Consider the following 15,521-nt stretch of genomic DNA (forward strand, 5'->3'; position numbering starts at 1 on the left):
CATAATTCAAAAGCATCAATTCTTTGGCGATCAGCCTTCTTTATGGTCCTGCTCTCACTTCCATACATCGCTACTGGGAAAACAATGGCTTTAACTATACAGACCTTTGTTGGCACAGTGATGTCATGCAAAACAGCCATGTCTATTTCAGTTGCACTTAAAAACTGTAATTATCAGTCTTTCCCATCCAGGAATATCCCTTTTTTTATCCTGTTTTGGGAGACAGATTGGGGGCACATCATAAGAAACCAATGAAACTCAAATAAACTCTTCAGCCATGAAAATAAATCCTTCACTGATGGCGGTTGTGTGTGTTTTGTTTTTTCCCTGTGGTGCAGAAATTGCGAACTCCTCAGCCTCCCGCTGGAGCCAGACAAAATCAGATTGATAAACCAGGCACCCCGGCGAAAGCTGTGTCGAGTGCTTTGAAGGGGAAGGAGACGGAGAGTAAGAGCAGCAGCAGCTCATCTGACAGTGAGGAGGAAATGATTCCTCCAACACAACAGAACCTGCCACCTCCTTTCGGTAAGAAGCCCCTGGTTTTCGTTGGTGCTTGGGGGCCTCTTGTTTTCAGCTTCTCTGTAAAATTTCTTTGCCTGAGCATTGGGGGCTCCGGAGTAACAAACAGCTTCCCTAAGGGTAAAAGCACGCACACCCACACCCACAAATGCACTCTGAAGTGCCAAAACACAGGAACAGATGCCAATTATTCTGAAACTGATGTCAGGAACTTGTCAGTGTTCCAATTCTGTATTTGTTTTGTTTCAGAACATACTTCCAAATTGGCTGAAGGGACTGTAATTTTTGAGGAGGGGTGGGGGGATGTGCTCATTGTTTCTGGTTCCTCGTAGCGTTTGCCAAGCAGATCCATTTCTGAGTGATGAGCTCCCCTTGGAGGCTGAAGAAAACAACCAGTAAAAATAGCTTCATGCTTCTTGAGCTATTCATAAAGGAACGTTAGCATCTATGAAACCCTCTCTGGAATATTCTTTGCTTTGCTGCTTCTGTGAAGTTGAAAGACTTGGTGTGAAACCATCTTAAGTCATGGGAGGAAACCAGCATGACAGCTTGCAGAGCCAGGGAGAGCTTTGCGCTCAGTTTTTATGACTGGGGATTTTTGTACACAGCTATCACTTTATTACTCCACACCAGTGGTTTTCAGCCAGTGTGCCATGGCACCCTGGGGTGCCTTGAATGATGCTCAGGGGTGCCGTGGGCAACACTGGTCTCCATCCCTCTTTCCTTCCCTTGCACCTCTGATGCCCTCTTGCGTCTCTGCCTCCCAAAGGCTTGCACAGTTGTTTGTTGCAGCAACCCTGGCTACAAGCTCCCCAGGTGAATGGTGCCTCTGGAACTGGCTAGGGGGTGTTTCCCAGGCCCCTATGGGGCAGTGTGAGGAGTGAAGAGAGTTATCCATCCATCCCTGTGGTACCGCATGAGCCTACACTGGATATCTCTATGTTCAGAGACTGTTTTTCAGCAAATGCTATGCCCCAAATTGCCTAGCAGGTCTCACTGTTTCATAACACGAGCAGTAAAAAATATGCCTGGAATCTTACAGTGATGAAGGAGAAGAAGCCCTGAGGGACTAGATGTTCTCCAAAATTTTGATATTTCTGTAGAAGCTGCCTCTTTCCATGAAATAATAGAACCCACTGTAAGATGTTGTGTTGCAACGTAAACCCGAGAATTCAAGGACGCTTAGCAACAGAAAAAGCTATGACAGCGTGTGTACCCTCTCTTTGGCAGTGACATAGTACAGTGGAACCTCGGTTTTCAAAGGTAATCCATTCCGGAAGACTGACTTCTGAAACATTTGAAAACTGAGGGTCAATGGGCGGTTGGCAAAATCCATTGAAAAAATGGGAAAACACACAGCGGAGGCCGTTTGACTTCCAAGGCACGTTCGAAAATGGAAGCAATTACTTCTGGGTTTTTGGCGTTCAGGTTCCGAATCGTTCAGAATCCGAGACGCTCGAAAACCGAGGTTCCACTGTAGCATGCTTGAATAGTGCATATTATTTAAACGTGTGCTGCACTGACTACTGCTTGGTGCCTTAAAACCATCACCTCTCATCTTTCAAAGCATGGGTTGCATCCATTGCTAGGCCTACACAGAGTAGACCCATTGAAACGACTAATTTAGATCCATCAATGTCAATGTTTGCTCTGAAACATAATTTCTATGTTTACTTTGAGTAAACCATGGCTGAATGTGACCTTGTGTGAGTTATTAGGATTTCTGGCGCAGCTCTTAGTCTTTTCCCTGCTACCCTTTGGCTGCCTTATCCAAAGTCAAGCTCTTCGTCCATCTTGCCAGCATATTCTACTCTGACTGGTAGCTGCTCTGCAGAATCTCCAGCAAAGTACTTTTCCCCATCACCTGCACCAAAAGATGGACCCCTGGACATTCTGTATGCCAAGCAAGTGTTTCCCACTGAACTATGACCCCTTTCCCTGGGTTAACATGCATTTGCAATGCCTTTCTTTTTGCCACCATGATCATGGAAAAGAAGAGTGTGTGAGGTTTTAATGGAGATCTTGGGAAACTTCCCCCACAATTTTATCATGTTTGGTCTATCTGAACTAACTGTACAAAGATGAGGCATTACTGTACTGCATGGCTTGGCTATTTTGTTTTTTTCCAGGGCGCTTAGACCAGCTAAAGGTTAAAGGAATTGTCCTTCAGTGAGTTCTTTTTCAATTGCAGTGCAATGGATTTGCTTTTTTAAAAAGGCTTGCATCTAAAAATCTTTCTCCCCTGCTTGTAGGTTTGACAGGCTTTGTAGTTTGGGGAGGGGGGAATACCAGGCAGCAGCTTATCTGTCACCAGCAGGTAGCTGCTAATAAGATCTAGACTTCATGGCTGCAGGCTGGATCCCAACAGACTTCCTGACATATTTGTCCAGAAGCTGGAGGGGAAGACGTTTCTCAGTTCGGGGTCCAGCTTTTCTAGTGGGACCATGAACTGTGGTGATCTCCAATTCCTTCCTGTTTTTCTTCAACCAGTACTAGGAAATCACCAGCAAGCACTGACATGACCTTTCCAAGAGAGCTGCGGCTGTTCCTGAAGTCTGTGTTTCACTTCCTTTCTGTTCCTTTTTTCATTTAATAAGAAATGGCTGCAGCCACAGGTCCAGAGTGCGTGAGCTCCTATCTACAGATGAAGCTATCTTATCATAAGAAGCTGCCTCAATACCAAGTCAGGCCATTGGCTTATCTAACTCAGTATTGTCCACAGTAGATGTGGAACCTGTGGCCCTCCAGGTGTCACTGAACTCCAGTTTCCGCCTCAACCAGCATTGCCCAATGGTCAAGGATGATGGGAGTTGTAGTCCAACAATATCTGGAGGGCCTAATGTTCCTGAACTGCAATGGTCAGCAGTGGCTCTTTAGGGTTTCAGGCAGAAATTGTTCCCAGCCCTACCTGGAGACACCAGGGATTGAACCTGCGACCTTCTGCCTGCAAAGCATATGCTCTGGCACTGAGCTGCAGCCCCCTTAAGCTTTAACCCATTGAGCTGTTGCCTCACCTCCTTATTTCCTTTTAGCAACCAAGGCAAACGCTGCACCTCAGGTGGTGTCTGCTGCAAAGTCCCTGCCCCCACCAGGAGGACCACTTCAGAAGGCTCAGGAGAGTGAAGACAGTAGCCAGGATTCTAGCGATGAGTCTGACTCTGAAGAAGACAAAGTGTTCACCCAGGTAACTGAGAAAGCGAGGAGGGCAGAAACGCCCACTTGTATAACTCCGGCTGTGCTTCACATCCTGGTCCTAAGTTCATGGTTGCTTGCTTTGCAACGCTTGAGGCCTGTGCTTGCGTCTGGTGTGTTCAGAACCATTTTTTTAGAATATAAAAAGAAAGCCTCGAAAATTTGCTGATTGGCTGTTTAGCATGGAATGAGGATGAGGATCTGGAATTGGCCTCCTGCTTCTGAAAATCTGACAAGTGGGACGTTGGCTTCTTCAAAAGATCTGGCTTTGAGATTGTGAAGGGGTTGCTGTGTGTGCAGGACCCCTTTTGCTCACAGTTGCTCATTCAGGTAACGGACTGTGTGCACTCACAGCCCCTAGCTATAGATTTGGGCATTTGTGTTTACTCAACGGCTGTGCCATTCAGCTCAGGCTGTGGGACACAGAGTGAGTATGAAGTGGTCGTGGTTGGCTAGGAACACTCCTCTGGCCTTAAGGTTGCATGGAGCTCTACCTAGTGCTTGCAGATAGTTGGATTGCTTTTTTCTAGTAGCCTTGTTGTCCCCTCCCTCCCCAAATTTCTGTTCCACATTTTGGATTCCAGATCTGCTTCTGAAAACAGTTCTAGGGCTTTCCACGCTTAAAAGCCACTGTTCCTTGGAAGTCTCAAAAAAGAAGAAACAGGCAGGTGCTTGGGTAGAACCAGTGCAGGAGTTGCCAAGACTGTTCCTAGTGGTGAATAAATAAGTAGTTATTATTTTGCACAGCTGACAGATTTGTTTGTTTTTTTAAAAAAAAAGATTGTTTTTGTTAATCAAGTATAACATATACATCACGGCTGAAGCATATAATACAATATATGCATGCTGGATGCATAAAATATATTTTATATTATTGTGCCAGGTGTAGCATATTATGAAGAACACATGAAAACCCCACAAAAACTCCAGCCAGTGGTGCAGGTTGGGAGAGGCTGGTAACTAACAATCTGAATAGTATTTTGTCTGAAAATTAAAAATCTAGGGAAGGCTTGCAGCTTACAGACAGGGTTGCAAAAAACAAAACAAAACACCATTCTGTTTCAGAATGTGTCTTCAATGTTCTAAGCGTTACTGAAATGTACCCAAGCTAGCCATGTATTATTTTTGTAAGTAGCTTTGGGTCAGTTTTGTTAGGAAAATGACTAATTATATATTATTATCAATAATAATAATGTCTGTTAATTTCAGTGGGTCTACACTGAGTATAACAGCCCTTTATACTTATGAGCACCATTACTATCACCTTGCTTCTTGGGGGAAGCAACTGCGGTCTTCTTAATGGAGGCAGCAATTAAACTTTTTTTAAAAAAAACAACAACCCTTAAAAATGTGAGGGGAATGGCAACATAAGGGCAAGTGCAAAGATGGAGCAGAAATTTAACAAAAAACAAATATATGTGCATATTTTGTTATATGTTGTATTTGTTGTTTGGTAACCTAGACCTTCACAGAAATAAATTCCCTTGAGTTTCTATGCATATAGAGCTTCTGCTCTTGTCACAACCTAATTATGTAATAATCCTCCCTTTTCCTAGAAACCAGCTCAGGAAACTCAGAAACCCACACCCGTTCCTTCAAAAGCTCCAGCTGCAAAGATGGCAGGTGCCACATCAGGCAAAGCAGGCAATGCTCAGCCAGCAGGAAAAGTTGGGACAGCAAGCCCAATGAAGTCTGCAGCTGCCTCTCTCCAGAAAGCTGCAGAGAGCTCAGAAACCGACAGCTCTGATTCTTCAGAGGATGAGGTGGCGGCTGCAAAGCCTGTGAAACAGGTAAAAAGAGAATCCGTTCTGCTGCGCAGAATCAAAGAGTGCAGCTGTACTAGTGGCTCAAACTTCAGGTGTGAAGCTGCCTGGTCCCCAGCACTAATGACACCTTTCCCTTCTCAATAGCCTCTTGAGGCAGTGGTGATACTAGTGTCATAAGTGACTGTCATTGTCCATAGGCACTTTGGTAGGGCTGCTTTACTTGTCTCTGGCATGGATTTCCCTTGCCTTCCTCCCATCACCTCTGATCTTTCTTAAGTGATAGCACTTTACTGCTAATTATGTAAATTCTTTTCTTTTGTTTATTGCAACATTTATATCCTATCCTTCTAGTATAAACATGCCCCAAACCTACAGAAATTACAAATCCATTAAAAAAAGTATAAAAATTACAAAAGAAACAGGGATCAGCGTTGGGAGTTGGTAATATAATAACGTGCTTTTTTAAAACAAAAAATAAAGATCAACTACTTGAGCTTCATTGTTGCTGGCCTCCTAAGGAATACCCAGTGACAGGGAACAGAGTTGCCCTGAAGATTTGCATTGTTCATGTGTGATAGGCGGCAATAGAAACAAGAATGTTTGAACCTGCTTTCTTTAGGCATAAGAATAGTCCGTTAATTCCAAGAATGGCTGGTTGTGAAGTTTGCACCCTCTTCTTTTAACTTCTAATGGACATTTCTGATTTTGCAGCCCCCCATTCACCCCTTTTTTCTGCCGAAAGCAGTAAAAACACCTGCTCCTCCAGGGAAGCGTGCACAGGCCAGCTCTAGTACACCCAACTCTGTTTCCACCAAGTGCCAAAGCCCTGCTTCAGTAACAACGGGGAAGGTGGAGCAGAGCTCCTCCAAGAAGCCTAAACTAAGCCAAGCTCCACCTGATAAACCCGATGGGATCCCTAAGCACAAGGAGAGTTCTGGAAGCAGCAGTTCCTCGGATAGCGAGGAGGAGGCATTGACAACTGCCAAGCAGATCCCACAGCCTGGTAAGAGACGAGATGGGGGGAATTCCAGTCCCCTTTGAATGTGGCAAGCACAGTGAAGAGATGCAACAAGACAGCAGTGCCCCCGTGAGAGGGGAAGCTGAGAAGGATCCTAGCCTATTCATGGCATGTTTACAGAGGGTGTTTAGCCATCTGAAAGCCACAGCCTCTCACCTGGAATCTTGGTTGTTGAGGGGATAGGCATTCTTGTTCATCCTTAGGGGTGCACCATGTATCCCAAGACTGAGCCAGGGAAGTAGGTGATGACACTAAGCCATGACTCCAGTTAATCCTCCCCACCCTCAGTGGCTATTTCACATTAGAAATTCGATAGATAGATAGATAGATAGATAGATAGATAGATAGATAGATAGATAGATAGCACAATTGGCCAAGTCTCAATGGGAGAGATTGCTTGGTTATATCTTCATTTTGTCATTACAAGGGCACTAGAGAAGAAGTTTATGGTTTTCCTTCTCACAGTGTTTACTTGATCTCACAAGGAGATTTTCTTGTTTGTTTTTTTAATTTAAAAAATTGCCCTCAAAGAAACCCTAAGTATGTCAAACCTTCTTTAGGAGACTAGTTCTAGATGTGAGATGTGGAGCACTGTAGAATTTGGCACAATTCCTTTAGGAAATGTGGCCCCTAAGTGGGCTGCCTGTGGTAATTCAAGTAGTCTTGAAAGTGGTCTGCCTCTTCGCTGGGCCCAAGGGTCACGTAGCTCTTGTCCCAATAACTCCCTCACTTGCCTACCTTGGGGGGAAAACGAAAAGTAAGGAAAGTTTGGTATTCCTATAGCACAGCTAAAGCAAACCCAGTGGCCATTACCTAAACCTCTATGTACCCTTTGCTGCGACTACCTTGGCAATGTTGGGATGGGCAAACTCTGTGGGTAAAAGTTCATAAGGCTCTTGGGTTGGCACTGTCTCCACAGTTAGATACTCTTTGTGTCACAACAGTTTTGCAGCAGTAGAAGTACCACAGATGGCAGTTTCCCCTCTTTCTTTCTCTTTTAGCAAGCATACCACAGAAACAAGGAGTGGGGGGGAAGCCAGAGAGCTCATCTGAAGCGACCAGCAGTGATGAAGACCAGGAGGCTTCGCAGGTATTGCTTCCTTATTGATGGGGGCTTCATGCTGAGAAGACAGCTCTTAACACTGGCACACATTCCATTGGGCTGCATTTGATGTTTTGTCTTAATGGTGCATGTCTGCCCAAAGGATTTTTCCAAGATGGATGGTAGTACTATAAGGCTTGGCCTCATAGCTATAAGTAATGCCAGCAAGGTGTGGATTTCACCATTCAGCTGCATGGTTATCTGCTATTAACACCGTACAGACTGGAGTTTTGCTCACTTCAGCAGTCTTGGGCCTGGGGATCAGTCTTGAACCCCATCTGGAGACACAATAGCCCTGTCTCACAGTTTCATAAGGGAAGACTGCACTGAGCAAGAAGGGCATTTTACTGGTCTTGTAAATGCATCAGATGTTAAGTGTGATTGGTAAAAATAGTTCTTACAGCTGCTTACTCAAGCCTGGTGAAGGAAGGTCTCCCCTCTCTGCAAGCTGGTGAGGGAGACATGCAACTAGACAAGAAATGTAAGGTTATATGAGTGCAGAACAAATGGGTTCAACATTTATTGATCTGGTATTGTATTCATGACCAAAATGATAATTTTTTAAAAAATGTTTCCAATTTAATGTAAAACAAAAAGAAAGAAGAAGCTGCTTTAAGGATAATTTGTTGTTTCAGGACATAGTTACAGTATTCAGGAACAGCACTTGGGGTCTGTAGTGACCCCCAGTCTTAAGTTGGACCCGATATCATAAGCCCGTGATAAGATGCACTGTTTTCTTGAACTTAAAGTGGCTTTTAAATTAATGATATTTAAACCTCCTTATGCCTATAATATAAAGCTAATTTGTTTAAATGAGGGTTTTCACCATACTGATATTATCTGGATGCCTAAAATTTTGGCGTTTCAATGTTTCTTTTCCTTTCAGGCTGACCCAGTGGTTTTGTGAGGTGGTTTTATTTTGTTTGTAAATGACAAAAAGTGCTCCTTCATTGTAAAATAAGTGCATGGGGTATGAAAGGGAAGAGATTGGGAGTGAGGGAGGCATGCAACTAGATAAGAAATGTAAGGTTATATTAGTGCAGGACAAATGGGTTCAACATTTATTGCACATTTTATATTAAAAATTGGTATTGACATTACTCATAAGAAAACTGAGAATAGGAATAGGTTCAGCAAAGGTGTCGTCATCTTAAATGCACCTGCTGAACGGAATGAGAGGTGCTTCCTGGAAGTAGAATCTTGATTATATCTGTGTCTGACCTCATGTTAACCTGCCCTGCCTGATTAAGGGAGAGGTCCAGGGTGAAACTGCAGGGCTATGCAACGGTTAAACAAGGGGCGCTGTGTTAGGCAAACGGCAGCAATTCTTTATTTGCAATTTAAGCCATGTCTAAGCTATAAAATGTCCTTTTATGAGCAGCATATAGTATGAGCTGTACATCTGCAACGCATTAGACTTGCATGTGAGCCTGGGAGTGTGGTAATGGTCAGCAGCCTCCCCTATGCATGCTTAACAGGGAGAGAACAGAGAAGCAAATTTACTGCGTGTGTTGTAAACCCATAAAATACTGGCATAAATTCTCTCTCCCCCGCTGCCTCCCAATAGGCGGAATGGAAGCATTGGACAGGTTTTTCTGTCCCTGTGCCTTTCTCCAGCTCTCCAGAGCCTGTGAGCTGCTTCCTTGCTTCTACCCTCACTGGGGCAGGCAGGGGCGGGACTCGTCGTGTGTTTTCCTTCATGGGCTCATAAGAGGCAGAAAATGGGGCTGTGAAGGAAGAGATGACCTGGGCTTGCTCGTGGAATTTGTAGCATCGTTGTAAAGTTCTGTATCAGCATTTCAAGACCTATGAATCTACAACATGCTTTTCTCAGATCAGGAGCCAGAGTTAGAGGAAGCAAGATCATGTCTCCAGGCATGTGGTGACATTTGTAGGGGAACAGTTACGGCCAGTTGCCTTGGGAAATTACACTGGTAGATAATACCCAGCATTTTTGAGAATAGTTTCAAGCTCCACCCAACTGTCGGCATTCAGTGGAGCTGCTTTTACAGCATTCAGTGTGTCCAGTATTTGGCAGGGGAAAGTATTAGAATAGAGCAATCATACCTTCCTAGCACTTAATCACTTGATAATTTTTTTTTAAGCCATGCATATCCTACACACAACGATCCTCCACCCCTAGATCCTCCTATCCCCTTACTCTAGAACAGTGTTTCCCAACCGGTGTTCCGCGGCACACTAGTGTGCCGCGAGACGTTGCCTGGTGTGCCGTGGGAGGGAGGCGGGCGAGTCGGGCGGCTGTAACGTGCCCCACATAGGCACACGCGGGGCGGCGAGCGAGCGAGCTCCCACATCCCATCGCCGGCTCTGCACCAGGCGGTAGAGCTCGGCGAAGTCGCCGCGCTGGAAGGCCAGCAGCGCGCGCGCCTTGGCCAGGCTCTCGCCCGCCTGCGCCTCCAGGCACGGCGCCTCGGCGTCGGGCGGCAGCGAGCCCAGGAAGCGGCCCAGCCGGCTGGGGTCGCCCGCCTGAAGCAGCGCCTCGCACACGCACGAGACCTGCTCCGCCGAGAAGCGCGGCGAGCGCGGAGGATCGGGCGCGGCGGAGGCCAGCCCCGCGCTTGGAAAGGACGCAGCAGCCGTCGCCAAACCCGATCCTCCTCCTCCTGCTCCGCCGCCGTCCTCTGGCTCTCGGCCGGGAGGAGCCTGCGGCGACGGGGCGGGCGCCGAAGTTGGCAGAAGTTGGCGCGCCTCCTCGGCAGCGCCTTCGTCCTCCTCCTCCTGCCTCTGCTCTCCTCCGGCGGCGGGGGCGCGCCGCCCTCCCCGGCTGGGGGGCTCGGCGGGGCCCGCGGGGAAGGAGGCCATGTTCGCGGCGCGCGGGATCGCGGCCCGCCTCCGGCCCGCTCCCCTCCCCCTGCACGCTGCCCTAGCCGTGCGGGTCTCCTCCCCCTGTGCCGCCGTCCCCTTTCCACATCCTAGGAGCCGCGGTCCGCCTACCACCCCCGGGCCGCGGCGCGGCTCCCAGCCCGGGCTGGTCTCCGCCTCCTGGGACGCGCGCCCACCCCCGCGGCCCCCCAAACTTCGGAGCAACTGAATGCTTTCCCATGTAGAACAGTCCCTGCAAATAAAAACCTAGCATATTTGGAAGAGGGATGCTAGCCTAACCATTACCTTCTATGCTGTTACTCTTTTTTTTTTTTTTTTACATAAGTAAAAAGTGACCTTTCCCCATCTGGCATGGTGGTGTGCCTCGAGATTTTTTTCATGAAACAAGTGTGCCTTTGCCCAAAAAAGGTTGGGAAACACTGCTCTAGAATGGCCTTGAAGAGGCAGCAGTCACTTGAGAGGGTGCCACTCTGCACATGTTCAGAGGCATCAACTTTCACCACCCTTTTCTACTGACAACAGTAGAACTTAATGGTTTAAGTAGTAGGATTCAGCTTGTTATGAGCAGAACTCTACTGATAAAGCAAATTTCTGAACATGTCAGCCTCTGCAAGTCATTTTGTCATTCCAGTGGGTCCTAATGGTCACAAACAATTACATACCATCCTTTGGGTATAAATCTTCTTCTGCAGAATGAATGGGTTTGAGCACCGCCAATTTTAGATACATATACATACTCCACAAACAGCTGGGGCAAGGTGGAGGTGAATGTAGACAGTACAGAGCTAGAGGGGCCACCAGTCAGCTTCATATAATCAGGCTGCTCTGTGCCACCAGATCACCAGGCACTCCCTCAGATCTGCCATGCAAGGAGTGCAGCCCTCTGGCTTGCCTAGAGTGGACTAAAGAAGAGCCCCAAGAAGTAGGGTTGGTGGAGGGAGGAGAGAGAAGGAAGGGTTTCTTCCAGAAATGAAGCACTGAGGTTTGTGTGTGTGTAATTTTACCAGAATAATGGGGAGCTAAGCTAATCCCTCTAGTCCACAGACTGCATGCCACTGGATCATCTTGGAAGCTTGGGGAGGGGGGGAGATGCTAGATCCTTTTGGAGGCACATTTTTTGTGATGATGGTGCAGATGATCCCGGGTCCCAGCGGGCTTAAGGCTAGTCATAACTCTACCTGAAAGCTTAATTCACTAATATGTCCTTGTACATAGCACCCCCACCTCCCTGCAAAACTTTTCCCTCCTCCTGGAGGAATTAGCAACCTAACTGGTCCATAAGTCAAGGGTTGAGCATCTGCTTTGCATGCAGAAAGTCCCAAGTTCAATCCAGCCTGCAACCCTGGAGAGCTGCTGTATAGACCAGGAGGAGCCAACTCGGGTATCCTGTAGATGGTGCTGGACTACAACTCCACCATCTCAGGCCATTGGCCATGGGACCTGGGGCTGATGAGAACAGGAATCCAATGACCCCTGGTCTAGGCTCAGCTGAGCCAGATGGACCCAATGGACCCAAAGGCCTATGTTCCTGTTGTCTTCTCAAGGGCAGATGGGGTTCGTCAACCTGGGAAGGTAGCCCATCTAGGAGAAGGAAAACTCTGATCCTAAACCCCTGGGAGAAGAAAGGGCTAAGGAGTAAACTACACAAATCTGGAATGGAGTCTCTAAGACAGTTGGATGGAGCCTTATATGCCTCCTTCCAGCAACTCCTGCAGCCAAGCTGGTGCCAAGCATAGTGCTCTGCTTTCCTTTGGACAACATCAGCGAGGTTGAGAGTGGGGTCTTGCTATCTGGGCAGTTCAGTTCTTCATACACACAGCCCAGGCTTATGCCCTGGGGAAGTCACTTCAGTGCTGCTAACGCAGCAGTTGCACTTCACCCCCGGAGACACACTCCATTGTCTCTCGAGACAGGCGGATGGCAACATGGCATTGTCTTCTCAACCTGCCCTGACAATTCCTTGTAATGCTCTTCCCACCTTCCACCAATGCTCTGATGCCTCATTAAAATTAAGAGAAACAGAGGTTGAAGAACCACATTCCTGGATTCTCACCTGTCAATATTGCAGCAGGACTATGAAAAAGTATCCAGTTAAGTGGCTACCCGGTGGTGATTTGTAAGGTACTACTTCCATGCTCTTCAGCTTGAAGACGGATAGCAGCATCCCTCAATAACTTCCAGTTCCTAACTTGTGTATGTGTTCTCTCTCCTCCCCACCCCCTGCCCTCCTCTAGTCCCTCTTAAAGGGCTTTGTGGGCCCTATAAAGACCCCACTGCCCACTCTGCCGAAGGGTGCCGCTCCTGCGCTATCCAAACAGAGTTCCAGAAAAGCTGCCCCTGCTCTTCGTGGTCCTCCCATCAGCATGGCTTCTGGCGACAGCTCTTCCAGTGACAGTAGCGACTCGGACGCCGATGCTAAGGAAATAGTTGGGCAGAAGACAGGTTAGTCTTGGAGGTTGAATCCTTACAGAAGGCCTGGAGGAGAGGAATGTTCAAGTAAATCAGTCATGATGTGATATGGGCACAGGTCTACTTGTCCCAACCGCCTGAGAGCTCTCGTATTTAAGCACAAAGTGAGGAGGTCCCCATTTCTCAGTTTGGGGGGTGGGCAGGAGGAGGGGTTAAAGCAATGAGTCTCAGCTGCTACTTTTGCCTCCTCCCAAACTCAGTGTGGCATGAAACTTCTGACATCTTCCACTTGCTGGGGGAGGAGGGAGAGGGTATAGCAGCCACGGATTTCTGCATGGACATATTTAGTGACTCTCCTCATGTGGGTGGGGACAGTATTTTGCACTGAAGGGTTAACCCCATGCAGTGTGTCTGTTCTTAGCTTGCACACCATAGCCGTAGCATCACCCTTAAGGTCACTCGTCTGAAGATGGCAGCTGTGTTCTGAAGTGTTGCGTAGCGTTTGTTTGTTTTTCTTTAGGACAGGAATGGGGAACGAAACGAGGGCAGCAAGCCAGATTGTTACCTTCCCCCGCCACCCTGGGCTGCCTACCTGTCAATCACCTTGACAGCACAGTATCATTAGATACTGCCTTTGCGGCTCTTGGCAGAGAGCTTTGCAAGGGGCTTAGAAAGACCCAGCAAGTGCTTTCCTGCCCTTTCAGCTGAGCCAGGACTTCACCTGCCCCACACCTTGACATCAGGTGTAGGGGCTGGTACCCATGGCGTGGCCAGATAGACCTATGTGCCGAGTGATGCCTGTAAGCTGGGATTGCTCCCCCGCCCTGCCACTTTAGGGAAGCAGTTAGTCCACTTCTGCTCATCTTCTCAGTTAAATGTCTGGGGTGGTGGCAGACATTTTAAAATTGGGGTCTGTGTCATGTGAGATATCTAGTTCTTTTAACATCCCTAGGCTTAGGCAATTTAGGGGGCTCTGCCCTGTTTTTGACCAAAAAGGTGGTTTTCAGAAGCAAGTGGGGGGGGGGGAGATCTCTTATAAAAAGCTAAAAATTTAGCACTTTGGAGTCATGGTGTCTGAAGTGCAAGGCTTCCGTTTGTGTCCTGGGATTCTGTAAAGTTCTTTGACCAAGAACATGAATCGTTAAAATAAGGGCAAGTCTTCTGCTGCCACCTGTTGGACATCCGTCAGGAACACATCAGGCATGCTTTTTGTGTGTGTGTGGTCTTAGGAATCCCTTGGGCAGGACACCTGAAGGGAATAACTGATAGGTGTTGGATTTGTGGATCATTCCCCAGGGTTACTAGTGAGAGTAAGTGTGTCCTCCTACCTTTCCTCTTTCTGACTGCTTTCTTAAATTGTTATATGGCCAGCTAAATGAGCAAACTGTCACACAACATAGCTGCTAAAATAGGAAAAAGACACACTTTATTTCTTGCTGGAAGCTGGCAAAACATGGACTGCAGGACGCTGTTGTTGACTGGGTTTGGACGCTATGATAAACTCTGGGTTTATTCTGATGGCAGTCAGCCTAGGCAACCTCTGTCTTGTTTGGATTTGTTCACCCTCATCCAGTCCATTAGCGATGAAAGGCATCATTTTAGAACTAAGACAGCTTCCTTGGATTAGGCGTGGGCGATATATCAGTACAGTATGAGGGGCAGACCGCGATGACAGTATCACTCAGCGGTACATCGCTGGTGAAACCACCGCCTTCCGAGTCCTCCTGCTGCCAGCGCCAAGGGAGAAACAAGCTGCAGCTGGAGGCAGAGGGACTCAGAAAGCCGCAGTTTCACCAGCGATATACTGCTGAGTGAAACCGCCATCGTCTGCCTTCATACCAGCAGAGGGAGAGACAAGCTGCACCAGCGAGGTGCCATACAGCTTGTTCCTCCCTCTTCCTCTTTAAACTGCTTGGCTGAGGAGTGCGCCACTGCCCTCGCCACCAGCAGAAGCAGGATCGGAGCTGCTCATAACACTTCCCCCTTGAAGGGGGGCGGCTGTTGTTCCCCCTCAAGGGAGAAGTTCAAAAGATCCCCCACTTCGCCTCTGGCTTTTGGGAGCCAGCTGCAGGGTGTGGGCTCTTTTAGACACTCCTGAGCAGCAGGCTGGGGCCAGCTGAATTGGCCCCAGCCCGCAAGGCGTTGGGGTTGAAAGTGCCTCAGCTCTGGTGGTGAGAGTGGAGGCAGTTTCACCCCACGCCTTGCCGGCAGGAGCCGATGCAGCTTCTTTCAACATTGCCAAACCGCGATGTTTGGTGGGTGATAAATCGCAATGTTGAAAACCCAGCATTGCCCAGCCCTACCTTGGATTTAGGCGGAAAGGAGACATAGAGCTGGGTGTCATCAGCATAGCGGTAACACAGAAGCCCGAAACCCTGGATGATATCTCCCAGCAGTTTAATGTAAATGTTAAATAGCATGGGGGACAGAACCCTGAGGGACCACAGGCCAAAGGCTAAGGCTTCAAAGTACCACCCCAGTACCACCTTCTGGCTTCGCCCCTCCATAAGTTGGGCCTTTTTCTCCTGCTATTAAACATTCAACGAGAAGCTTGGTTACTAATTTGGTGCATGGCCTGATTTACCTCCCATGAGCCGCAGTGCTTTGGAAGTAGGAGGCATTGGAGAGGCATAAGCTAGTAAGGCTGTCAAGAGCATTTGAGTCATTCTCT

General features: G+C 47.7%; 1 protein-coding gene across 1 annotated transcript in view; it reads left to right on the forward strand.

Moving 5' to 3' along the window:
- Nucleotides 1–15,521, forward strand: part of TCOF1 (treacle ribosome biogenesis factor 1) — a 41,888-nt gene that overhangs the window by 17,755 nt on the left and 8,612 nt on the right. Inside the window, exons 9-14 of the mRNA XM_083488331.1 lie at nucleotides 339–525; nucleotides 3,552–3,703; nucleotides 5,268–5,501; nucleotides 6,189–6,480; nucleotides 7,497–7,585; nucleotides 12,676–12,883. Coding sequence (XP_083344457.1) covers nucleotides 339–525; nucleotides 3,552–3,703; nucleotides 5,268–5,501; nucleotides 6,189–6,480; nucleotides 7,497–7,585; nucleotides 12,676–12,883 — 1,162 coding nt within the window. The remainder of the gene's footprint in view (nucleotides 1–338; nucleotides 526–3,551; nucleotides 3,704–5,267; nucleotides 5,502–6,188; nucleotides 6,481–7,496; nucleotides 7,586–12,675; nucleotides 12,884–15,521) is intronic.

This window comes from Podarcis liolepis (assembly GCF_965112155.1).
Source record: "Podarcis liolepis genome assembly, chromosome: 2".
Taxonomy (NCBI): Eukaryota; Metazoa; Chordata; class Lepidosauria; order Squamata; family Lacertidae; genus Podarcis; species Podarcis liolepis.